The following is a 27,000-nucleotide window of genomic DNA, read 5'->3' on the forward strand; positions in this document are numbered from 1 at the left end:
ACGTTAAAGAACGTTGAAGAACGTTAAAGAACGTTGAAGAATGTTGATAAACGTTAAAGAACATTGAAGAACGTTAAAGAACATTGAAGAACAGTAAAGAACGTTGAAGAATGTTGAAGAACGTGAAAGAACGTTGAAGAACGTTGAAGAACGTTTGGATGAGAACAAAGAAGCGGTGGAACCTGCTCGGCGCGGTGCAGCAGGAAGTCATTAGGACGTTCCTCTGATTGGATCACGATCGCCTCATAATCCTGGAACTTGCAGCTCAGCAGAGCACAGACTTTCAGATTAAAACGTTCTGCCTTTCATCTGTTCTGTCTACCGACCCGTTTCCGTGGCGACGATCTCAAGTTAAACACTGATCAAACGAAGTGTGGGAACGCTGGGCTCCGTCTCCATGGAGACGGTGAACCGCTGGTCCTGGACCAGGTGCACATTCTCCCAAATCCAACTTGGTACTTTTATTTTGGCAGTAACCATTATAACAATTAGACTTGGGGGTTTTATTTGAATAGTCACCTTAATAACAATCCAATCTGGTACTTTTATTTTGACAGTCACCGTAATAAAAATCCAACTTGGTACTTTTATTTTGACAGGCACCATAATAACAACCCTACTTGGTGGTTTTATTTTGATAGTTACCATAACAACAATCCACCTTGGTGCTTTTATTTTGACAGTCCCTATACTAACAATCCAACTTGGGGCTTTTATTTTGACATTCACTGTAACAACAAACCAACTTGTTTGTTTTATTTTGATAGTCACCGTGACAACAATCCAATTTGGTAGTTTTATTTTGACAGTCACCATAACAACAATCCAACTTGGTAGTTTTATTTTGACAGTCACCTTAATAACAATCCAACTTGGTAGTTTTATTTTGACAGTCACCATTATAACAATCAAACTTGGGGTTTTTATTTTGACAGTCGCCTTAATAAACATCTAAATTGGTACTTTTATTTTGACAGTCATAATAACAATCCAAATATGGACTTTTATTTTGACAGTCATCATAATAACAATCCAACTTGGGTCTTTTATTTTGACAGTCATCATAATAACAATCCAACTTGGGAGTTTTATTTTGACAGTCACCATGATAAGAATCCAACTCTGCACTTTTATTTTGGCAGTCGCCATTATAGCAATCCAACTTTGTACTTTTATTTTGTCAGTCCCTACAAAAACAATCCAACTTGGTACTTTTATTTTGACAGTCACCGTAATAGGTTCTTTTATTTTGACAGTCACCATAATAACAATTTCAACTTGGTGCTTTTATTTTGATAGTCATCATAACAATGCAACTTGATGGTTTTATTTTGACAGTCACCATAATAAAAATACAACTTGGTAGTTTTATTTTGACAGTCACCATAACAACAATCCAACTTGGCACTTTTATTTTGACAGTCACCGTAATAACAATCCAACTTGGTGCTTTTAATTTGACAGTGACCATAACAATCCAACTTGGGACTTTTATTTTGACAGTCCTTTTAATAACAATTCATCTTGGTACTTTTATTTTGACAGTCCCTACAAAAACAATCCAACTTGGTACTTTTATTTTGACAGTCACCGTAATAGGTTCTTTTATTTTGACAGTCACCATAATAACAATTACAACTTGGTGCTTTTATTTTGACAGTCGCTATAAAAACAATCCAACTTGGTACTTTAATTTTGAGTCACTGTAAAAACTATCCAACTTGGTACTTTTATTTTGACAGTCACTGTAACAACAATCCAACTTGGTGCTTTTAGTTTGATAGTGACCATAACAATCCAACTTAGGAGTTTTATTTTGACAGTCCCTTTTAATAACAATCCAACTTGGGGGTTTTATTTTGACAGTCGCCTTAATAAACATCTAAATTGGTACTTTTATTTTGACAGTCATAATAACAATCCAAATATGGACTTTTATTTTGACAGTCACTGTAATAACAATCCACATTGGTGCTTTTATTTTAAGTCGTTATAATAACAATCCAACTTGGGAGTTTTATTTTGACAGTCATCATAATAACAATCCAACTTGGGAGTTTTATTTTGACAGTCACCGTAGTAACAATCCAACTTGGGAGTTTTATTTTGACAGTCACCATGATAAGAATCCAACTCTGTACTTTTATTTTGGCAGTCGCCATATTATCAATCGAACTTGGTGGTTTTATTTTGACAGTCACCATAATAACAATCCAACTTGGTGGTTTTATTTTGAAAGTCACTAAAATAACAATCCAACTTGGTAGTTTTATCTTGATAGTCATCATAACAACAATCCAACTTGGTAGTTTTATTTTGACAGTCATAATAACAATCCAACTTGGCACTTTTATTTTGACAGTCACTGGAACAACAATCCAACTTGGTGCTTTTATTTTCACAGTCGCTATAATAATAATCCAACTTGGCACTTTTATTTTGACAGTCACCATAACAACAATCCAATTTGGTGGTTTTATTTTGACAGTCACCATAATAATAATCCAACTTGGTGGTTTTATTTTAACGGTCACCATAATAAGAATCCAACTTGGTTGTTTTATTTTGATAGTGACCATGATAACAATCAAACTTGGTGCTTTTATTTTCACATTCGCTATAATAACAATCCAACTTGGTAGTTTTATCTTGACGGTCATCATAATAAAAATCCAACTCTGCACTTTTATTTTGGCAGTCGCCATTATAACAATCCAACTTGGTGGTTTTATTTTGACAGTCACTAAAAAAACAATCCAACTTGGTAGTTTTATCTTGATAGTCATCATAATAACAATCCAACTTGGTAGTTTTATTTTGACAGTCATAATAACAATCCAACTTGGCACTTTTATTTTGACAGTCACTGGAACAACAATCCAACTTGGAGCTTTTATTTTCACAGTCGCTATAATAACAATCCAACTTGGTAGTTTTATTTTGACAGTCACCATTGCAACAATCAAACTTGGGGTTTTTATTTTGACAGTCACCTTAATAAACATCTAAATTGGTACATTTATTTTGACAGTCATAATAACAATCCAAATATGGTCTTTTATTTTGACAGTCATCATAATAACAATCCAACTTGGGAGTTTTATTTTGACAGTCACCATGATAAGAATCCAACTCTGCACTTTTATTTTGGCAGTCGCCATTATAGCAATCCAACTTTGTACTTTTATTTTGACAGTCCCTACAAAAACAATCCAACTTGGTACTTTTATTTTGACAGTCACCGTAATAGGTTCTTTTATTTTGACAGTCACCATAATAACAATTTCAACTTGGTGCTTTTATTTTGATAGTCATCATAACAATGCAACTTGATGGTTTTATTTTGACAGTCACCATAATAAAAATACAACTTGGTAGTTTTATTTTGACACTCACCATAACAACAATCCAACTTGGCACTTTTATTTTGACAGTCACTGTAAAAACAATCAAACTTGGCACTTTTATTTTGATGGTCACCATTATAACAATCCAACTTGGTGGTTTTATTTTGAGAGTCGCCTCAATAACAATCCAACTTGGTGCTTTTAATTTGATAGTGACCATAACAATCCAACTTGGGAGTTTTATTTTGACAGTCCCTTTTAATAACAATTCATCTTGGTACTTTTATTTTGACAGTCCCTACAAAAACAATCACACTTGGTACTTTTATTTTGACAGTCACCGTAATAGGTTCTTTTATTTTGACAGTCACCATAATAACAATTTCAACTTGGTGCTTTTATTTTGACAGTCGCTATAAAAACAATCCAACTTGGTACTTTAATTTTGAGAGTCACTGTAAAAACTATCCAACTTGGCACTTTTATTTTGACAGTCACCGTAATAACAATCCAACTTAGGAGTTTTATTTTGACAGTCCCTTTTAATAACAATCCAACTTGGGAGTTTTATTTTGACAGTCACCATGATAAGAATCCAACTCTGTACTTTTATTTTGGCAGTCGCCATATTATCAATCGAACTTGGTGGTTTTATTTTGACAGTCACCGTAATAACAATCCAACTTGGTGCTTTTATTTTGATAGTCATCATAACAATGCAACTTGATGGTTTTATTTTGACAGTCACCATAATAAAAATACAACTTGGTAGTTTTATTTTGACAGTCACCATAATAACAATCCAACTTGGTGGTTTTATTTTGAAAGTCACTAAAATAACAATCCAACTTGGTAGTTTTATCATAGTCATCATAACAACAATCCAACTTGGTAGTTTTATTTTGACAGTCATAATAACAATCCAACATGGCACTTTTATTTTGACAGTCACTGGAACAACAATCCAACTTGGTGGTTTTATTTTGACAGTCACCGTAACAACAATCCAACTTGGTGCTTTTATTTTGATAGTCATCATAACAATGCAACTTGATGGTTTTATTTTGACAGTCACCATAATAAAAATACAACTTGGTAGTTTTATTTTGACAGTCACCATAATAACAATCCAACTTGGTGGTTTTATTTTGAAAGTCACTAAAATAACAATCCAACTTGGTAGTTTTATCTTGATAGTCATCATAACAACAATCCAACTTGGTAGTTTGATTTTGACAGTCATAATAACAATCCAACTTGGCACTTTTATTTTGACAGTCACTGGAACAACAATCCAACTTGGTGCTTTTATTTTCACAGTCGCTATAATAATAATCCAACTTGGCACTTTTATTTTGACAGTCACCGTAATAATAATCCAACTTGGTTGTTTTATTTTGATAGTGACCATGATAACAATCAAAGTTGGTGCTTTTATTTTCACATTCGCTATAATAACAATCCAACTTGGTAGTTTTATCTTGACGGTCATCATAATAAAAATCCAACTCTGCACTTTTATTTTGGCAGTCGCCATTATAACAATCCAACTTGGTGGTTTTATTTTGACAGTCACTAAAAAAACAATCCAACTTGGTAGTTTTATCTTGATAGTCATCATAATAACAATCCAACTTGGTAGTTTTATTTTGACAGTCATAATAACAATCCAACTTGGCACTTTTATTTTGACAGTCACTGGAACAACAATCCAACTTGGTGCTTTTATTTTCACAGTTGCTATAATAACAATCCAACTTGGGACTTTTATTTTGACAGTCACCATAATAATAATCCAACTTGTTAGTTTAATCTTGATAGTGACCATGATAACAATACAACTTGGCTCTTTTATTTTGACAGTCATCGTAATAACAATCCAACTTGGTAGTTTGATTTTGACAGTCATAATAACAATCCAACTTGGCACTTTTATTTTGACAGTCACTGGAACAACAATCCAACTTGGTGCTTTTATTTTCACAGTCGCTATAATAATAATCCAACTTGGCACTTTTATTTTGACAGTCACCGTAATAATAATCCAACTTGGTTGTTTTATTTTGATAGTGACCATGATAACAATCAAAGTTGGTGCTTTTATTTTCACATTCGCTATAATAACAATCCAACTTGGTAGTTTTATCTTGACGGTCATCATAATAAAAATCCAACTCTGCACTTTTATTTTGGCAGTCGCCATTATAACAATCCAACTTGGTGGTTTTATTTTGACAGTCACTAAAAAAACAATCCAACTTGGTAGTTTTATCTTGATAGTCATCATAATAACAATCCAACTTGGTAGTTTTATTTTGACAGTCATAATAACAATCCAACTTGGCACTTTTATTTTGACAGTCACTGGAACAACAATCCAACTTGGTGCTTTTATTTTCACAGTTGCTATAATAACAATCCAACTTGGGACTTTTATTTTGACAGTCACCATAATAATAATCCAACTTGTTAGTTTAATCTTGATAGTGACCATGATAACAATACAACTTGGCTCTTTTATTTTGACAGTCATCGTAATAACAATCCAACTTGGTGGTTTTATTTTAACGGTCACCATAATAAGAATCCAACTTGGTTGTTTTATTTTGATAGTGACCATGATAACAATCAAAGTTGGTGCTTTTATTTTCACATTCGCTATAATAACAATCCAACTTGGTAGTTTTATCTTGACGGTCATCATAATAAAAATCCAACTCTGCACTTTTATTTTGGCAGTCGCCATTATAACAATCCAACTTGGTGGTTTTATTTTGACAGTCACTAAAAAAACAATCCAACTTGGTAGTTTTATCTTGATAGTCATCATAATAACAATCCAACTTGGTAGTTTTATTTTGACAGTCATAATAACAATCCAACTTGGCACTTTTATTTTGACAGTCACTGGAACAACAATCCAACTTGGTGCTTTTATTTTCACAGTTGCTATAATAACAATCCAACTTGGGACTTTTATTTTGACAGTCACCATAATAATAATCCAACTTGTTAGTTTAATCTTGATAGTGACCATGATAACAATACAACTTGGCTCTTTTATTTTGACAGTCATAATAACAATCCAACTTGGTACTTTTATTTTGACAGTCACCGTAATAACAATCCAACTTGGTGGTTTTATTTTGACAGTCACTAAAATAACAATCCAACTTGGTTGTTTTATTTTGATATGACCGTGATAACAATCCAACTTGGTAGTTTTATTTTGACAGTCATAATAACAATCCACATTGCCAGTTTTATTTTGACAGTCATATTAACAATCCAACTTGGTAGCTTTATTTTCACAGTCACCGTGATAAGAATCCAACTTGGCACTTTTATTTTGACAGTCACCATAATAACAATCCAACTTGGTGATTTTATTTTGACAGTCACCATAATAACAATCCAACTTGGTGGTTTTATTTTGACAGTTACCGTAGCAACAATCCAACCTGGTACTTTTATTTTGACATTTTCCATGATAAAAATCCAACTTGGTACTTTTATTTTGACAGTCACCGTAATAACAATCCAACCTGGTATTTTTATTTTGACATTTACCATGATAATCCAACTTGGTACTTTTATTTTCACAGTCACCATAATAAAAATCCAACTTGGTGCTTTTATTTTGACAGTCACCATAATAACAATCCAACTTGGCACTTTTATTTTGACAGTCACCATAATAACAATCCAACTTGGTGCTTTTATTTTGACAGTCACCATAATAGCAATCTAGCTTTATATATAAATATATAGTAATTTCCAGACTATCTATTACTTTTTGTTCTTTTTACACTGTCCGACCAGGCTAGACCCGGTCCCCCCCCCGGTCCCCCCCGGTCCGACCCGGTCCGACCCGGTCCCCCCCCGGCCCGAGGAGCTTGGGACCCACCTTGGTTGCAGTACAGGCCTCCCCAGCCCTCCAGGCAGTCGCACTGCCACGGCTGCTGGCAGGTCCCGTGCAGGCAGCCCGGGTGGCGGGAACACTCCTCACAACGCTCGCCCTGCCAGCCCTGCCGGCACACACACTCCCCCGGGGACCGGCAGAACCCCCGCTCCTCACTGCAGCCCGCCGCACAGATGGCTGGTGGGAGGAGGAGGGGGGGGAGGAGGAGGAGGAGGAGGAGGAGGAGGAGGAGGAGGAGGAGGAGGAGGAGGAGGGGAAGGGGGAGGAGGAGGAAGAGGAGGAAGAGGAGGAAGAGGAAGGGGAGGAGAGGGAGGAGGAGGAGGAGGAGGAGGAGGAGGAGGGGGAAGAGGAGGAGGGGGAGGAGCAGGAGGAGGAGGAGCAGGAGGAGGAGGATGGGGAGGAGGAGGGGGAGGAGGAAGAGGGGGGAAATGGGGAAGAAGAGGAAGAGGAGAGAAGATCACCATCAGTCTCAGGTTCGTAAGAAACAACACAACTCGCCTCTAGAGCCACACACACACACACACACACACACACACACACACACACACACACACACACACGTGAAGCAGCTGGCTGCACAACAAAAGCAACACATGCCGTCTCCTTTCACGCACGGCGGTGCTCATTAAGCTGCAGCGGGGGGGGGGGGGGGGGGGGGGGGGGGGGCATTGTTAGGCTCAAAACAAAGGGGCCTCACACACACTCACACACACACATGCTCACTCACACTGGAAATGACAAAAGGTTGAAGATCTTTTATTATTTTGCATTGACAAACTGCTTGACTCCCCCCCCACTTCCTGTTTTGGCTTCAACCATGCTGTCACTTCCTGTTTAGGCTTCCCAACCCTGTCACTTCCTGTTTTGGCTTCAAATACGCTGTCACTTCCTGTTTCAGCTTCAACCACGCTGTCACTTCCTGTTTTGGCTTCAACCATGCTGTCACTTCCTGTTTTGGCTTCCCGACCCTGTCACTTCCTGTTTTGGCTTCAAATATGCTGTCACTTCCTGTTTCAGCTTCAACCATCCTGTCACTTCCTGTTTCGGCTTTAACCACGCTGTCACTTCCTATTTCAGCTTCAACCACGCTGTCACTTCCTGTTTCGTCTTCAACCACGCTGTCACTTCCTGTTTAGGCTTCCCGACCCTGTCACTTCCTGTTTCGGCTTCAACCACACTGTCACTTCCTGTTTCGGCTTCCCAACCCTGTCACTTCCTGTTTCAGCTTCAACCACCCTGGACTTCCTGTTTCAGCTTCAACCACCCTAGACTTCCTGTTTCAGCTTCAACCACCCTGGACTTCCTGTCTCACCCTGTAAACAAGGACTAGATTGAAGAACAGTTTATATCAACAACAATCACCACAGAACAACACAGTTAAAAAAAACAACACAATGTGTGCTACATTCCACCTCCCTGTCGCTTCCTGTAGCAGCTCATGAAACTTCCTGTGACATCATGAGACTTCCTGTGACATCATGTAACTTCCTGTAAGATCATAAAACTTCCTGATACATCATACATCTTCCTGTAACGTCATGTAACATCATGTAACATTGTGTAACATCATGTAACATCATGTAACGTCATGAAACATCATGTAACATCATGTAACATCATGTAACATCCTGTGACATCATGTAACATCCTGTAACATCATGTAACATTGTGTAACATCATGTAACATCATGTAACGTCATGAAACATCATGTAACATCATGTAACATCATGAGACATCATGTAACATCATGTAACATCATGTAACATCCTGTGACATCATGTAACATCCTGTAACATCATGTAACAACCTGTGACATCATGTAACATCCTGTGACATTATAAAACTTCCTGATACATCATACAACTTCCTGTAACGTGTTGTAACATCATGTAACATTGTGTAACATCATGTAACATCATGTTACATCATGTAACGTCCTGTGACATCATAAAACTTCCTGATACACCACACAACGTCCTGTAACGTCATGTGACGTCATGTAACATCATGTAACGTCATGAAAAATCCTGTAACAGCATGAAACATCATGTAACAACCTGTGACATCATGTAACGTCATGAAACATCATGTAACATCATGTAACATCATGTAACAACCTGTGACATCATGTAACGTCATGAAACATCATGTAACATCATATAACGTCCTGTTACATCATGTAACATCCTGTAACATCATGAAACATCATGTAACATCATGTAACGTCCTGTGACATCATGTAACATCCTGTAACATCCTGTGATACCATGTAGTGTCCTGTAACGTCATGTTACATCATGTACTGTCCTCTGACACCATGTAACGTCCTGTAACATCATGAAACATCATGTAACATCATGTAACGTCCTGTAACATCATCTAAGATCATGTAACATCCTGTGACATCGTGTAATGTCCTGTAACATCAGGTTACGTCATGTAACATCATGTAACATCCTCTGACATCATGTAATGTACTGTAACGTCATGTACACCCTGTAACATCAGCTAACTTCCTGTGAAATCATGTAACAACATCATGTAACATCATGCCACATCATGTAACATCCTGTAACATTATGTAACTTCCTGTTACAGCATATAACACCATGTAACTTCCTGTTACAACATATAACATCATGTAACTTGCTGTTACAACATGTAACTTGCTGTTACATCATGTAACTTGCTGTTACAACATGTAACACCATGTAACTTGCTGTTACATCATGTAACGTCCTGTAACATCATCTAAGATCATGTAACATCCTGTGACATCGTGTAATGTCCTGTAACATCAGGTTACATCATGTAACATCATCTAAGATCATGTAACATCCTGTGACATCCTCTGACATCATGTAATGTACTGTAACGTCATGTACACCCTGTAACATCAGCTAACTTCCTGTGAAATCATGTAACAACATCATGTAACATCATGCCACATCATGTAACATCCTGTAACATTATGTAACTTCCTGTTACAGCATATAACACCATGTAACTTCCTGTTACAACATATAACATCATGTAACTTGCTGTTACAACATGTAACTTGCTGTTACATCATGTAACTTGCTGTTACAACATGTAACACCATGTAACTTGCTGTTACATCATGTAACTTCCTGTTACAACATGGAACATCATGTAACATCCTGTGACATCGTGTAATGTCCTGTAACATCAGGTTACGTCATGTAACATCATGTAACATCCTCTGACATCATGTAATGTACTGTAACGTCATGTACACCCTGTAACATCAGCTAACTTCCTGTGAAATCATGTAACAACATCATGTAACATCATGCCACATCATGTAACATCCTGTAACATTATGTAACTTCCTGTTACAGCATATAACACCATGTAACTTCCTGTTACAACATATAACATCATGCAACTTGCTGTTACAACATGTAACTTGCTGTTACATCATGTAACTTGCTGTTACAACATGTAACACCATGTAACTTGCTGTTACATCATGTAACTTCCTGTTACAACATGGAACATCATGTAAAGTCCAGGAACATCATGTAACATCCTGTAACATCATGTTACATCCTGTAACGTCATGTAACGTCATGTGATGTCCTGTGACATCATGTAACATCCTGTAACATCAAGTAATTCCTGTAAAATCATGTAACGTCCTGTAACATAATGTGATGTCCTGTGGCGTCCTCTGACATAATGTAACTTCCTGTAACATCATGTAACGTCCTGTAACATCATGTGACGTCCTGTGACAACCTGTGACATCATGTAACGTCCTGTAACATCATGTGACGTCCTGTGACTTCCTGTGACAGCATGTGACGTCCTGTGACATCATGTAACGTCCTGTAACATCATGTAACATCCTGTAACATCATGTAACTTCCCGTAACATCATGTAGCGTCCTGTGACATCATGGAACTTCCTGTAACATCATGTAACATCACATAACTTCCTGTAACATCATGTAACATCATGTAACGTCCTGTAATGTCCTGTGACATCATGTAACATTCAGTAACATCATGTAACATCATGTAATGTCCAATGATGTCCTGTGACATCATATCTTATAACCTCCAGCAGCTTTATGTTTGTCTTCACTGTAACTCTTTAATTTTTATATCTTCTAACTTCCTGTCATGATGTCATCATACGTTACATGTTTAAACTTCCTGTCTTTCATTTCCCATCACTTAACGCAAATACCTGTGTGTGTGTGTGTGTGTGTGTGTGTGTGTGTGTGTGTGTGTGTGTGTGTGTGTGTGTGTGTGTGTGTGTGTGTGTGTGTGTGTGTGCGTGTGTGCGTGTGTGTGTGCGTGTGTGCGTGTGTGTGTGTGTGTGTGTAATACTAGTTACTCATTGATAACTACTGACTTACTGATTATTTATTTTTAAAAGTAATTTAGATAACAAGTAACTTTTCAGTTACTTTCACCAGCAACACCCCCATCGTCTCAACAAATAATAACTGATTCTACGAGAAACTACTGATTTCTGCCTGACACATCCTGCTGGTACAGATTTAACCTTTTACCTCCTGCTGGTACAAATTTAGCCTTTGATCTCCCGCTGGTACATATTTAACCTTTGACCTCCTGCTGGTACAAATTTAACATTTGACCTCCTGCTGGTACATATTTAACCTCTGACCTCCTGCTGGTACAAATGTAACCTTTAACCTCCTGCCAGTACATATTTAACCTTTGATCTCCCAGTGGTACATATTTAACCTCTGACCTCCCGCTGGTCCATAATTAACCTTTGATCTCCTGCTGGTTCATATTTAACCTTTGACCTTCATTCTTATTACTGGTATTTATTTACCCAGTGATGTAGTTCTCGACTGTTGTTTATATTTGTGTGTGTGTGTGTGTGTGTGTGTGTGAGTGTGTGTGTGTGTGTGTGTGTGTGTGTGTGTGTGTGTGTGTGTGTGTGTGTGTGTGTGTGTGCGTGCGTGCGTGCGTGCGTGCGTGCGTGCGTGCGTGTGTGTGTGTGTGTGTGTGTGTGTGTGTGTGTGTGTGTGTGTCCTGTTCAATAATAAAGCAGCTTTATTGACAGCAAACGTGTATCTAACTCTATGATAGCAGTACTACAATAGTAACTCTACACTAGTAACTCTACAATAGTAACTACAATAGTAACTCTGCACTAGTAACTACGATAGTAACTGTACAATAGTAACTCTACAATAGTAACGCTACAATAGTAACTCTACAATAGTAACTCTACAATAGTAACTGTACAATAGTAACGCTACAATAGTAACGCTACAATAGTAACTCTACAATAGTAACTCTACAATAATAACGCTACAATAGTCACTCTACAAGAGTAACTCTACAATAGTAACTGTACAATAGTAACGCTACAATAGTAACGCTACAAGAGTAACGCTACAATAGTAACTCTACAATAGGAACTGTACAATAGTAACGCTACAATAGTAACGTTAAAAGAGTAACTCTACAAGAGTAACTACAATAGTAACTACAAGAGTAACTCTACAATAGTAACGCTACAATAGTAACGCTACAATAGTAACGCTACAATAGTAGCTCTACAATAGTAACGCTACAATAGTAACGCTACAATAGCAACTCTACAATAGTAACTCTACAATAGTAACGCTACAATAGTAACGCTACAATAGTAACTCTACAATAGTAACTCTACAAGAGTAACTCTACAATAGTAACGCTACAATAGTAATGCTACAATAGTAACTCTACAATAGTAACTCTACAATAGTAACGCTACAATAGTCACTCTACAATAGTAACTCTACAATAGTAACTCTACAACAGTAACTCTACAATAGTAACGCTACAATAGTCACTACAATAGTAACTCTACAATAGTAACGCTATAATAGTGACTCTACAAGAGTAACTCTACAAGGGTAACGCTACAATAGAAACGCTACAATAGTCACTCTACAAGAGTAACTCTACAATAGTAACGCTACAATAGTGACTCTACAAGAGTAACTCTACAATAGCAACGCTACAATATTCACTCTACAAGAGTAACTCTACAATAGAAACGCTACAATAGTCACTCTACAAGAGTAACTCTACAATAGAAACGCTACAATAGTCACTCTACAAGAGTAACTCTACAATAGCAACGCTACAATATTCACTCTACAAGAGTAACTCTACAATAGTAACGCTACAATAGTAACGCTACAATAGTAACGCTACAATAGTGACGCTACAAAAGTAACTCTACAATAGTAATACTACAATAGTAACTCTACACTAGTAACTCTACAATAGTAACTGTACAATAGGAACTACAATAGTAACTCTACACTAGTAACTCTACAATAGCAACACTACAATAGTAACTCTACAATAGTAACTGTAAAATAGCAACGCTACAATAGTAACGCTACAATAGTCACTCTACAAGAGTAACTCTACAATAGTAACGCTACAATAGTCACTCTACAAGAGTAACTCTACAATAGTAACGCTACAATAGTAACGCTACAATAGTAATACTACAATAGTAACTCTACACTAGTAACTCTACAATAGTAACTGTACAATAGGAACTACAATAGTAACTCTACACTAGTAACTCTACAATAGCAACGCTACAATAGTAACTCTACACTAGTAACTCTACAAGAGTAACTCTACAATAGTAACGCTACAATAGTAACTCTACAATAGTAACGCTACAATAGTCACTCTACAATAGTAACTCTACAATAGTAACTGTACAATAGGAACGCTACAATAGTAACTCTACAAGAGTAACTCTACGATAGTAACGCTACAAGAGTAACTCTACAATAGTAACTGTACAATAGTAACTCTACACTAGTAACTCTACAATAGCAACGCTACAATAGGAACTCTACAAGAGTAACTCTACAATAGTAACTTTTCAATAGTAAGTCTGCAAAAGTAACTTTCCAATAGTTACTCTACAAGGGTAGCTCTACAAATGTAACTCTACAATAGTAACGCTACAATAGTAACTCTACAAGAGTAACTCTACAAGAGTAACTCTACAATAGTAACGCTACAATAGTAACGCTACAAGAGTAACTCTACAATAGTAACGCTACAATAGTGACTCTACAAGAGTAACTCTACAATAGTAACTCTACAATAGTAACTCTACAATAGTGACTCTACAATAGTAACTCTACACTAGCAACTCTACGATAGTAACTGTACAATAGTAACGCTACAATAGTCACTCTACAAGAGTAACTCTACAATAGTAACTCTACAATAGTAACGCTACAATAGTAACTCTACAATAGTAACGCTACAAGAGTAACTCTACAATAGTAACTCTACAATAGTAACGCTACAAGAGTAACTCTACAATAGTAACGCTACAATAGTAACTCTACAAGAGTAACTCTACAATAGTAACGCTACAATAGTGACTCTACAAGAGAAACTCTACCATAGTAACTCTACAATAGTAACTCTACAATAGTAACTGTACAATAGTAACACTACAATAGTAACGCTACAATAGCAACGCTACAATAGTGACTCTACAAGAGAAACTCTACAAGAGTAACTCTACAAGAGTAACTCTACAATAGTAACTACAATAGTAACTACAAGAGTAACTCTACAAGAGTAACTGTACAATAGTAACGCTACAATAGTAACGCTACAATAGTAACTCTACAATAGCAACGCTACAACAGTAACTCTACAATAGCAACTCTACAACAGTAACTCTACAATAGTAACTCTACAATAGTAACGCTACAAGAGTAACTCTACAATAGTAACGCTACAATAGTGACTCTACAAGAGTAACTCTACAAGAGTAACTCTACAATAGTAACTGCACAATAGTAACGCTACAATAGTAACGCTACAAGAGTAACTCTACAATAGTAACGCTACAATGGTGACTCTACAAGAGTAACTCTACAATAGTAACTCTACAATAGTAACTCTACAATAGTAACTACAATAGTAACTCTACGATAGTAACTACAATAGTAACTACAAGAGTAACTCTACAAGAGTACCTCTACAATAGTAACTGTACAATAGCAACGCTACAATAGTAACTCTACAAGAGTAACGCTACAATAGTAACGCGACAATAGTGACTCTACAAGAGTAACGCTACAATAGTAACTCTACAAGAGTAACGCTACAATAGTAACGCTACAAGAGTAACTCTACAATAGTAACGCTACAATAGTGACTCTACAAGAGTAACTCTACAATAGTAACTCTACAATAGTAACTCTACAATAGCAACGCTACATGAGTGACTCTACAAGAGAAACTCTACAAGAGAAACTCTACAAGAGTAACTCTACAAGAGTAACTCTACAAGAGTAACTCTACAATAGTAACTACAATAGTAACTACAAGAGTAACTCTACAAGAGTAACTCTACAATAGTAACTGTACAATAGTAACGCTACAATAGTAACGCTACAATAGTAACTCTACAATAGCAACGCTACAATAGTAACTCTACAAGAGTAACGCTACAATAGTAACGCGACAATAGTGACTCTACAAGAGTAACGCTACAATAGTAACTCTACAAGAGTAACGCTACAATAGTAACGCTACAAGTGTAACTCTACAATAGTAACGCTACAATAGTGACTCTACAAGAGTAACTCTACAATAGTAACTCTACAATAGTAACTCTACAATAGCAACGCTACATGAGTGACTCTACAAGAGAAACTCTACAAGAGTAACTCTACAATAGTAACTACAATAGTAACTACAAGAGTAACTCTACAAGAGTAACTCTACAATAGTAACTGTACAATAGTAACGCTACAATAGTAACGCGACAATAGTGACTCTACAAGAGTAACGCTACAATAGTAACTCTACAAGAGTAACGCTACAATAGTAACTCTACAAGAGTAACGCTACAATAGTAACGCGACAATAGTGACTCTACAATAGCAACGCTACAATAGTAACTCTACAAGAGTAACGCTACAATAGTAACGCTACAATAGTGACTCTACAATAGTAACGCTACAATAGTAACTCTACAAGAGTAACGCTACAATAGTAACGCTACAATAGTGACTCTACAATAGTAACGCTACAATAGTAACTCTACAAGAGTAACGCTACAATAGTAACGCTACAATAGTAACTCTACAATAGTAACTCTACAATAGTAACTCTACAATAGTAACTACAATAGTAACTCTACACTAGTAACTCTACGATAGTAACTGTACAATAGTGACTCTACAAGAGTAACTCTACAATAGTAACTCTACAATAGTAACTCTACAATAGCAACGCTACATGAGTGACTCTGCAAGAGAAACTCTACAAGAGTAACTCTACAAGAGTAACTCTACAAGAGTAACTCTACAATAGTAACTACAATAGTAACTACAAGAGTAACTCTACAAGAGTAACTCTACAATAGTAACTGTACAATAGCAACGCTACAATAGTAACTCTACAAGAGTAACGCTACAATAGTAACGCGACAATAGTGACTCTACAAGAGTAACGCTACAATAGTAACTCTACAAGAGTAACTCTACAAGAGTAACTCTACAAGAGTAACTCTACAATAGTAACTACAAGAGTAACTCTACAAGAGTACCTCTACAATAGTAACTGTACAATAGCAACGCTACAATAGTAACGCTACAAGAGTAACTCTACAATAGTAACGCTACAATAGTGACTCTACAAGAGTAACTCTACAATAGTAACTCTACAATAGTAACTCTACAATAGCAACGCTACATGAGTGACTCTACAAGAGAAACTCTACAAGAGAAACTCTACAAGAGTAACTCTACAAGAGTAACTCTACAATAGTAACGCTACAATAGTGACTCTACAAGAGTAACTCTACAATAGTAACTCTACAATAGTAACGCTACAATAGTGACTCTACAAGAGTAACTCTACAATAGTAACTCTACAATAGTAACTCTACAATAGCAACGCTACATGAGTGACTCTACAAGAGAAACTCTACAAGAGAAACTCTACAAGAGTAACTACAATAGTAACTCTACACTAGTAACTCTACGATAGTAACTGTACAATAGTAACGCTACAATAGTCACTCTACAAGAGTAACTCTACAATAGTAACTCTACAATAGTAACGCTACAATAGTAACTCTACAAGAGTAACTCTACAATAGTAACTCTACAAGGGTAGCTCTACAAATGTAACTCTACAATAGTAACGCTACAATAGTAACGCTACAAGAGTAACTCTACAATAGTAACGCTACAATAGTGACTCTACAAGAGTAACTCTACAATAGTAACTCTACAATAGTAACTACAATAGTAACTCTACACTAGTAACTCTACGATAGTAACTGTACAATAGTAACGCTACAATAGTCACTCTACAAGAGTAACTCTACAATAGTAACTCTACAATAGTAACGCTACAATAGTAACTCTACAAGAGTAACTCTACAATAGTAACTCTACAATAGTAACTACAATAGTAACTCTACGATAGTAACTGTACAATAGTAACGCTACAATAGTAACGCTACAAGAGTAACTCTACAAGAGTAACTCTACAATAGTAACTCTACAAGAGTAACTCTACAATAGTAACTGTACAATAGTAACGCTACAATAGTAACGCTACAAGAGTAACTCTACAATAGAAACGCTACAATAGTAACGCTACAAGAGTAACTCTACAATAGTAACGCTACAATAGTGACTCTACAAGAGTAACTCTACAATAGTAACTCTACAATAGTAACTCTACAATAGTAACTGTACAATAGTAACGCTACAATAGTAACGCTACAATAGTAACGCTACAAGAGTAACTCTACAAGAGTAACTCTACAATAGTAACTCTACAAGAGTAACTCTACAATAGTAACTGTACAATAGTAACGCTACAATAGTAACGCTACAAGAGTAACTCTACAATAGTAACGCTACAATAGTGACTCTACAAGAGTAACTCTACAATAGTAACTCTACAATAGTAACTCTACAATAGTAACTGTACAACAGTAACGCTACAATAGTAACGCTACAAGAGTAACGCTACAAGAGTAACTCTACAAGAGTAACTCTACAATAGTAACTCTACAATAGTAACTCTACAATAGCAACGCTACAATAGTAACTCTACAAGAGTAACGCCACAATAGTAACGCTACAATAGCAACGCTACAATAGTGACTCTACAAGAGAAACTCTACAAGAGTCACTCTACAAGAGTAACTCTACAATAGTAACTCTACAAGAGTAACTCTACAATAGTGACTCTACAAGAGAAACTCTACAAGAGTAACTCTACAAGAGTAACTCTACAATAGTAACTCTACAAGAGTAACTCTACAATAGCAACGCTACAATGGTAACTCTACAAGAGTAACGCTACAATAGTAACGCTACAATAGCAACGCTACAATAGTGACTCTACAATAGTAACTCTACAAGAGTAACTCTACAATAGTAACTACAATAGTAACTACAAGAGCAACTCTACAAGAGTAACTCTACAATAGTAACTGTACAATAGTAACGCTACAATAGTAACGCTACAATAGTAACTCTACAATAGCAACGCTACAATAGTAACTCTACAAGAGTAACGCTACAATAGTAACGCTACAATAGTGACTCTACAAGAGTAACGCTACAATAGTAACTCTACAAGAGTAACGCTACAAGAGTAACTCTACAATAGTAACTCTACAAGAGTAACTCTACAATAGCAACGCTACAATAGTAACTCTACAAGAGTAACGCTACAATAGTAACGCTACAATAGCAACGCTACAATAGTGACTCTACAAGAGAAACTCTACAAGAGAAACTCTACAAGAGTAACTCTACAAGAGTAACTCCACAATAGTAACTACAATAGTAACTACAAGAGTAACTCTACAAGAGTAACTCTACAATAGTAACTGTACAATAGTAACGCTACAATAGTAACGCTACAATAGTAACTCTACAATAGCAACGCTACAAGAGTAACTCTACAAGAGTAACGCTACAATAGTAACGCTACAATAGTGACTCTACAAGAGTAACGCTACAATAGTAACTCTACAAGAGTAACGCTACAATAGTAACGCTACAATAGTGACTCTACAATAGTAACTCTACAATAGTAACTACAATAGTAACTCTACACTAGTAACTCTACGATAGTAACTGTACAATAGTAACGCTACAATAGTCACTCTACAATAGTAACTCTACAATAGCAACGCTACAAGAGTAACTCTACAAGAGTAACGCTACAATAGTAACGCTACAATAGTGACTCTACAAGAGTAACGCTACAATAGTAACTCTACAATAGTAACTACAATAGTAACTCTACACTAGTAACTCTACAATAGTAACTGTACAATAGTAACGCTACAAGAGTAACGCTACAATAGTAACTCTACAATAGCAACGCTACAAGAGTAACTCTACAAGAGTAACGCTACAATAGTAACGCTACAATAGTGACTCTACAAGAGTAACGCTACAATAGTAACTCTACAAGAGTAACGCTACAATAGTAACGCTACAATAGTGACTCTACAATAGTAACTCTACAATAGTAACTACAATAGTAACTCTACACTAGTAACTCTACGATAGTAACTGTACAATAGTAACGCTACAATAGTCACTCTACAAGAGTAACTCTACAATAGTAACTCTACAATAGTCACTCTACAATAGTAACTCTACAATAGTAACGCTACAATAGTAACTCTACAAGAGTAACTCTACAGGAGTAACTCTACAATAGCAACTGTACAATAGTAACGCTACAAGAGTAACTCTACAATAGTAACGCTACAATAGTAACTCTACAAGAGTAACTCTACAATAGTAACGCTACAATAGTGACTCTATAAGAGTAACTCTACAATAGTAACTCTACAATAGTAACTCTACAATAGTAACTGTACAATAGTAACGCTACAATAGTAACGCTACAAGAGTAATGCTACAAGAGTAACTCTACAAGAGTAACTCTACAATAGTAACGCTACAATAGTGACTCTACAAGAGTAACTCTACAATAGTAACTCTACAATAGTAACTCTACAATAGTAACTGTACAATAGTAACGCTACAATAGTAGCGCTACAAGAGTAACTCTACAAGAGTAACTCTACAATGGTAACTCTACAAGAGTAACTCTACAATAGCAACGCTACAATAGTAACTCTACAAGAGTAACGCTACAATAGTAACGCTACAATAGTGACTCTACAAGAGAAACTCTACAAGAGTAACTCTACAATAGTAACGCTACAATAGTGACTCTACAAGAGTAACTCTACAATAGTAACTCTACAATAGTAACTCTACAATAGTAACTGTACAATAGTAACGCTACAATAGTAGCGCTACAAGAGTAACGCTACAAGAGTAACTCTACAAGAGTAACTCTACAATAGTAACTCTACAAGAGTAACTCTACAATAGCAACGCTACAATAGTAACTCTACAAGAGTAACTCTACAATAGCAACGCTACAATAGTGACTCTACAAGAGAAACTCTACAGGAGTAACTCTACAAGAGTAACTCTACAATAGTAACTACAATAGTAACTACAAGAGTAACTCTACAAGAGTAACTCTACAATAGTAACTGTACAATAGTAACGCTACAATAGTAACGCTACAATAGAAACTCTACAATAGCAACGCTACAATAGCAACACTACAATCGAAACTCTACAATAGTAACTCTACAAGAGTAACGCTACAATAGCAACGCTACAATAGCAACGCTACAATAGTAACGCTACAATAGTAACTCTACAATAGTAACGCTACAATCGTAGCTCTATAATGGTAATACTACAATAGTAACTCTACACTAGTAACTCTACAATAGTAACTGTACAATAGTAACTACAATAGTAACGCTACAATAGTAACGCTACAATAGTAACGCTACAATAGAAACTCTACAATCGTAACTCTACAATAGTAACGCTACAGTCGTAGCTCTATAATAGTAATACTGCAATAGTAACTCTACACTAGTAACTCTACAATAGTAACTGTACAATAGTAACTACAATAGTAACTCTACACTAGTAACTCTACAATAGTAACTACAATAGTAACTACAATAGTAACTCTACACTAGTAACTCTACACTAGTAACTCTACGATAGTAACTGTACAATAGCAACGCTACAATAGCAACGCTACAATAGTCACTCTACAAGAGTAACTCTACAATAGTAACGCTACAATAGTCACTCTACAATAGTAACGCTACAATAGTAACTCTACAAGAGTAACTGTACAATCGTGACGCTACAATAGTAGCGCTACAAGAGTAACTCTACAAGAGTAGCTCTACAATAGTAACGCTACAATAGTGACTCTACAAGAGTAACTCTACAATAGTAACTCTACAATAGTAACTGTACAATCGTGACGCTACAATAGTAGCGCTACAAGAGTAACTCTACAAGAGTAGCTCTACAATAGTAACTACAATAGTAACTCTACAATAGTAACTCTATAAAAGTAACTCTACCAAAGTAACTTTCCTATAGTAACTCTACAATAGTAACTCTACAAAAGTAACTCTAGAAAAGCAACTTTCCAATAGTAACCCTACAATAGTAAGTCTACAATAGTAACTCTTCAAAAGTAACTTTCCAGGGGGGAGGAGGACTCTACGTAACGAGTAAGAGGAGTTCAACGACTCTATGTAACGAGTCAGAGGAGGTGAACGACTCTATGTACCAAGTCAGCGGTGAACCACTCTACGTAACGAGTCAGAGGAGTTCAACGACTCTACGTAATGAGTCAGAGAAGTTCAACGACTCTACGTAACGAGTCAGAGGAGTTCAACGAGTCAGAAGAGTTCAACGACTCTAAGTAACGAGTCAGACAAGTTCAACGACTCTACGTAGCGAGTCAGAGGAGTTCAATGACTCTACGTAACGAGTCAGAGGAGTTCAACGAGTCAGAGGAGTTCAACGACTCTAAGTAACGAGTCAGAGAAGTTCAACGACTCTACGTGACGAGTCAGAGGAGTTCAACGAGTCAGAGGAGTTCAACGACTCTAAGTAACGAGTCAGAGGAGTTGACCGACTACGTGACAAGTCAGAGGAGGTGAACGACTACGTGTCGAGTCAGAGGTGGTGAACGACTACACATAATTCAAAAGAGGAATTCAACGACTCTACGTAACGAGTCAGAGGAGTTTAACAACTAAGCAATGAGCCAGAGGAGGTGAACGACTCTACATAACAAGTCAGAGGAGTTGAACGACTCTATGTAAAGAGTCAGAGAAGGTGAACGACTCTACATAACTCGTCAGAGGAGTTTAACGACTCTAAGTAACGTGTCAGAGGAGGTGAACGACTCTACGTAACGAGTCAGGGGAGTTGAACGACCTCTACATAAAGAGTCAGAGAAGGTGAACGACTCTATGGAACAAGTCAGAGGAGTTCAACGACTCTACGTTAAGAGTCAGAGGAATTAAACGACTAAGTAATGAGTCAGAGGAGGTGAATGACTCTACATAACGAGTCAGGGGAGTTGAATTAGTCTATGTAATGAGTCAGAGGAGTTCAACGACTAACGAGTCAGAGGAGTTGAACGACTCTAAGTAACAAGTCAGAGGAGTTCAACGACTCTACGTAACGAGTCAGAGGAGTTAAACCACTAAGTAATGGGTCAGAGGAGGTCAACGACTCTACGTAACAAGTCAGAGGAGTTCAACGACTAAGTAATGAGTCAGAGGAGGTGAACGACTCTACGTAACAAGTCAGAGGAGTTCAACGACTCTACGTTAAGAGTCAGAGAAGGTGAACGACTCTACATAACGAGTCAGAGGAGTTCAACGAGTCAGAGGAGTTCAACGACTCTAAGTAACGAGTCAGAGAAGTTCAACGACTCTACGTAACGAGTCAGAGGAGTTCAACGAGTCAGAGGAGTTCAACGACTCTAAGTAACGAGTCAGACAAGTTCAACGACTCTACGTAGCGAGTCAGAGGAGTTCAACGACTCTACGCAGCAAGTCAGAGGAGTTGAACGACTCTACGTAAAGAGTCAGAGAAGGTGAACGACTCTACGTAACGAGTCAGAGGAGTTGAACGACTCTACAGACAGAGTCAGAGGAGTTGAACGACTCGGTGGTTCTCTTTCTGACTCTGGCTCCGTTGTGGTTGTGAGGTTCTGGTTCTAAAGAGGTTCTAGTCCTAGTTCTGGTTCAGAGCTGGTTCTGGTTCTGATCAGGTTCTGGTACGGTTCCAGTGCGGGCAGCGTGGCGGTACTCACGGTCGCCGCAGTACTCGCCCCTCCAGCCGTCCAGGCAGCGCAGCGCCCCCTGCTGGTCGCAGGCATAGTGGCCGAAGGTGTCGTTGCGCGGGCGGCAGTAGGCGGAGCAGTCGTCGCCGTGGTAGAACGGCTCGCACGCCACGCGGGACGAGAAGCGCAGCTCGTCGCCGTGGCGCCCCCGGTGGACGTCCTGGGACCACGCCCCCCCCACCTCCAGACGCCGCCGTGCCGCCACGCGCATCACCAGGTTGTTCTGGCTCTCTGGTGGGGGAGGAGGGGGAGGGGGTGAGGGGGGGAGGGACGGGGGGACAGCGCCGCCATCAGGCTGATAAGCACAGGTACAAACTCAGGATCCCTCCTTCATCCCTCTTTCATCCCTCCATCATCCCCCTTCATCCCTCCGTCATCCCTTCGTCATCCCTCTTTCATCCCCCCGTCATCACGCCTTCATCCCTCCTTTATCACTCCATCATCCCCCCTTCATCCCTCCGTCATCCCTCCTTCATCCCCCCTTCATCCCTCCGTCATCCCTTCGTCATTCCTCTTTCATACCCCCGTCATCACGCCTTCATCCCTCCTTCATCACTCCATCATCCCCCTTCATCCCCACTCATCCCCCATTCATCCCTCCGTCATCCCTCTTTCTTCCCTCCATAATCCCCCCTTCATCCCTCCACCATCCCTCTTTCATCCCTCCATCATCCCCCCTTCATCCCTCCATCATCCCCCTTCATCCCTCCGTCATCCCTCTTTCATCCCTCCATCATCCCTCTTTCATCCCTCCATCATCCCCCTTCATCCCTCCATCATCCCTCCTTCATCCCTCCTTCATCCCTCCGTCATCCCTCTTTCATCCCTCCATCATCCCTCCATCATCCCTCTTTCATCCCCCATTCATCCCTCCATCATCCCCCCTTCATCCCTCCATCATCACTCCGTCATCCCTCTGTCATCCCTCCTTCATCCCTCCGTCATCCCCCTTCATCCCTCCATCATCACTCCGTCATCCCCCCTTCATCCCTCCATCATCACTCCGTCATCCCCCTTTCATCCCTCCATCACCCCCCCTCCACCCCTCCTCTGGTTTACCTGTGGACGCCACACCTGACGACTCCGCCCTCCAGGCTTCGATGATCAGAGAGAAAGTTCCCTGCAGTATGAACACACCAAACCGTCACGAGCCAGGCTGTGCGCATGCGCGGGCAAAAACTGCAACATTGTTATATCATGCATGTTGATTTGTGTGTGTGCGTGTGCGTGTGTGTGTGTGTGACGTCATCAATCATTCGTCGGAGGCAAACGGGCAGAAAGGAGACGCCTCTGACGTCACCGCCGCCCCCCACGTGCGCGGCGGTCGCCACCTACCGGCCACTTGAAGTGGAACGGCACCCGGACGGGCGCGCTCCCGGACACGGAGCCGGGGTCCGCGCCGAAGACCTCGGTGAGCGCGGTCCCGTACGTGCACGGCGGCTCCGGGTTGATGACGTGCTGCGTGTGCTTGAGACACACCCGGAAGAAGAGGAGACCCGGGGGGGAGGAGGAGGAGGAGGAGGAGGTGAAGGACTCGATCTTCAACTCGAAGACCCCGGAGGAGAGTGCCTGAGGAGGAGGAGAGGAGAGGAGAGGAGGAGGAGGAGGAGGAGAAGAGGAGAAGAAGAAGAGGAGGAGAGGAGGAGAAGAGGAGAGGAGAGTAGGAGAGGAGAGGAGAGGTGGAGAGGAGGTAGAGGAGGAGAAGAGGAGAAGAAGAAGAGAAGAGGAGAAGAAGAGAAGAAGAAGAGGAGGAGGAGGAGAACAGAAGAGGAGAAGAAGAGAAGGAGGAGGAGAAGAGAAGATGAGAAGGAGAAGAAGAGGAGGAGGAGAAGAGGAGGAGAAGAAGAAGTGGAGAAGAAGAGGGGGAGGAGAAGAGGAGAAGAAGAGAAGAAGAAGAGGAGGAGAAGAGGAGAAGAAGAGAAGAGGAGGAGAAGAAGAGGAGGAGAGGAGGAGGAGAAGAAGAGAAGAGGAGGAGAGAGGAGAAGAAGAGGAGGAGATGAGGATGAGGAGAAGAAGAGGAGGAGGAGAAGAAGATGGGGGAAAGAAGAGAAGAAGAGGGGGACAAGAAGAGGAGGAGGAGAAGAAGAGAAGAAGAGGGAGAGGAGAAGAAGAGGAGGAGGAGGAGAAGAAGAGGGGGAGAAGAGAAGAAGAAGAGGAGGAGGGGAAGAAGAGAAGAAGATGGGGAGAAGAAGAGAAGAAGAGGGGGACAAGAAGAGGAGGAGGAGAAGAAGAGAAGAAGAGGAGAGGAGAAGAAGAGGAGGAGGAGGAGAAGAAGAGAAGAAGAGGGGGAGAAGAGAAGAAGAAGAGGAGGAGGGGAAGAAGAGAAGAAGAGGGGGAGAAGAAGAGGGGAGAGGAGGAGGAGAAGAGAAGAGGAGGAGAAGAAGAGGAGAAGGGGGAAGGAGAAGAAGAGGGGGAAGAGGAGATGAGGAGAATAAGAGAAGAGCAGGAGAGGAGGAGAAGATGAGGAGAAGGAGAGGAGGAGGAGAAGAAGAGAAGAAGAGGGGGAAGAGAAGAGGAGGAGAAGAAGAGAAGAAGAGGGGGGAGAGAGGAGGAGAAGAAGAGGGGGAGGAGAAGAGAAGAAGAGGAGGAGAAGAGGGGAAGAGAGGAGGAGAAGAAGAGGGGGAAGAGAGGAAGAGAAGAGGGGGAAGGAAGAGGAAAAGAAGAGAGGAGGAGAAGAGGGGGAAGAGAGGAGGAGAAGAAGAGGGGGAAGAGAGGAGGAGAGAGAAGAGGAGAAGAGAGGGGGAGGAGAGGAGGAGAAGAAGAGGGGGAAGGAAGAAGAGAGGAGGAGAGAGGGGAAGAGAGGAGGAGAAGAGGAGAAGAAGAGGGGAGGAGAAGAGAAGAAGAGAGGAGGAGAAGAGGGGAAGAGAGGAGGAGAAGAGGAGAAGAGAAGGGAAGAAGAGGGGGAAGAGAGGAGGAGAAGAAGAGGAGAAGAGAAGAAGAGAGGAGGAGAGGGGGGAAGAGAGTGGAGGAGAAGAGGGGGGAGGAGAGGAGGAGAAGAAGAGGGGGGAAGAGAAGAGGAGAAGAGATAAGAGAGAGAAGAGAGGGAGAAGAGGGGGAAGAGAGGAAGGACGGTGAAGAGAGGGGGAAGAGAAGAGAAGTAGAGGAGGAGAAGGAGTGGAGAGAGAAGTAGAAGGGGAAGAGAGAGATGAGTAGGAGGAGTGAAGGGGAGTGGAAGAGAAGAGAGAGAGTGATGAGTAGATGTAGTAGTAGAGGAAGATGAAGAGGGGAGTAGAGAATGAGTTTGATGTTGTGTTGTAAGTGTGGTGGATGAGGGAGGTTGTGTTCGTGGTGTTGTGTTTGATCGATTGGGATGTGATGTGGTGTTGTGTTGTTGATGTTGTGGGGTTGTGTGGTGGTTGTGTGGTGGTTGTGGGTTGTGTTTGTGGTGGTGTGTTGTTGTGGGGTTGTTGTGGTTGTGTTGTGTT

At 39.4% G+C, this 27,000-nt stretch overlaps 1 protein-coding gene across 1 annotated transcript in view; it reads right to left on the bottom strand.

Annotated features, from left to right (window-relative positions):
- Nucleotides 1–27,000, bottom strand: part of LOC308148767 (delta-like protein C) — a gene marked incomplete at its 5' end in the record, with an annotated part of 173,783 nt that overhangs the window by 143,306 nt on the left and 3,477 nt on the right. The window contains 4 exons of the mRNA XM_080522278.1: nt 7,255–7,446; nt 23,546–23,806; nt 24,635–24,695; nt 24,911–25,144. Coding sequence (XP_080378404.1) covers nt 7,255–7,446; nt 23,546–23,806; nt 24,635–24,695; nt 24,911–25,144 — 748 coding nt within the window. The remainder of the gene's footprint in view (nt 1–7,254; nt 7,447–23,545; nt 23,807–24,634; nt 24,696–24,910; nt 25,145–27,000) is intronic.

This window comes from Blennius ocellaris, assembly GCF_963422515.1.
Source record: "Blennius ocellaris genome assembly, contig: SCAFFOLD_56, whole genome shotgun sequence".
NCBI lineage: Eukaryota > Metazoa > Chordata > Actinopteri > Blenniiformes > Blenniidae > Blennius > Blennius ocellaris.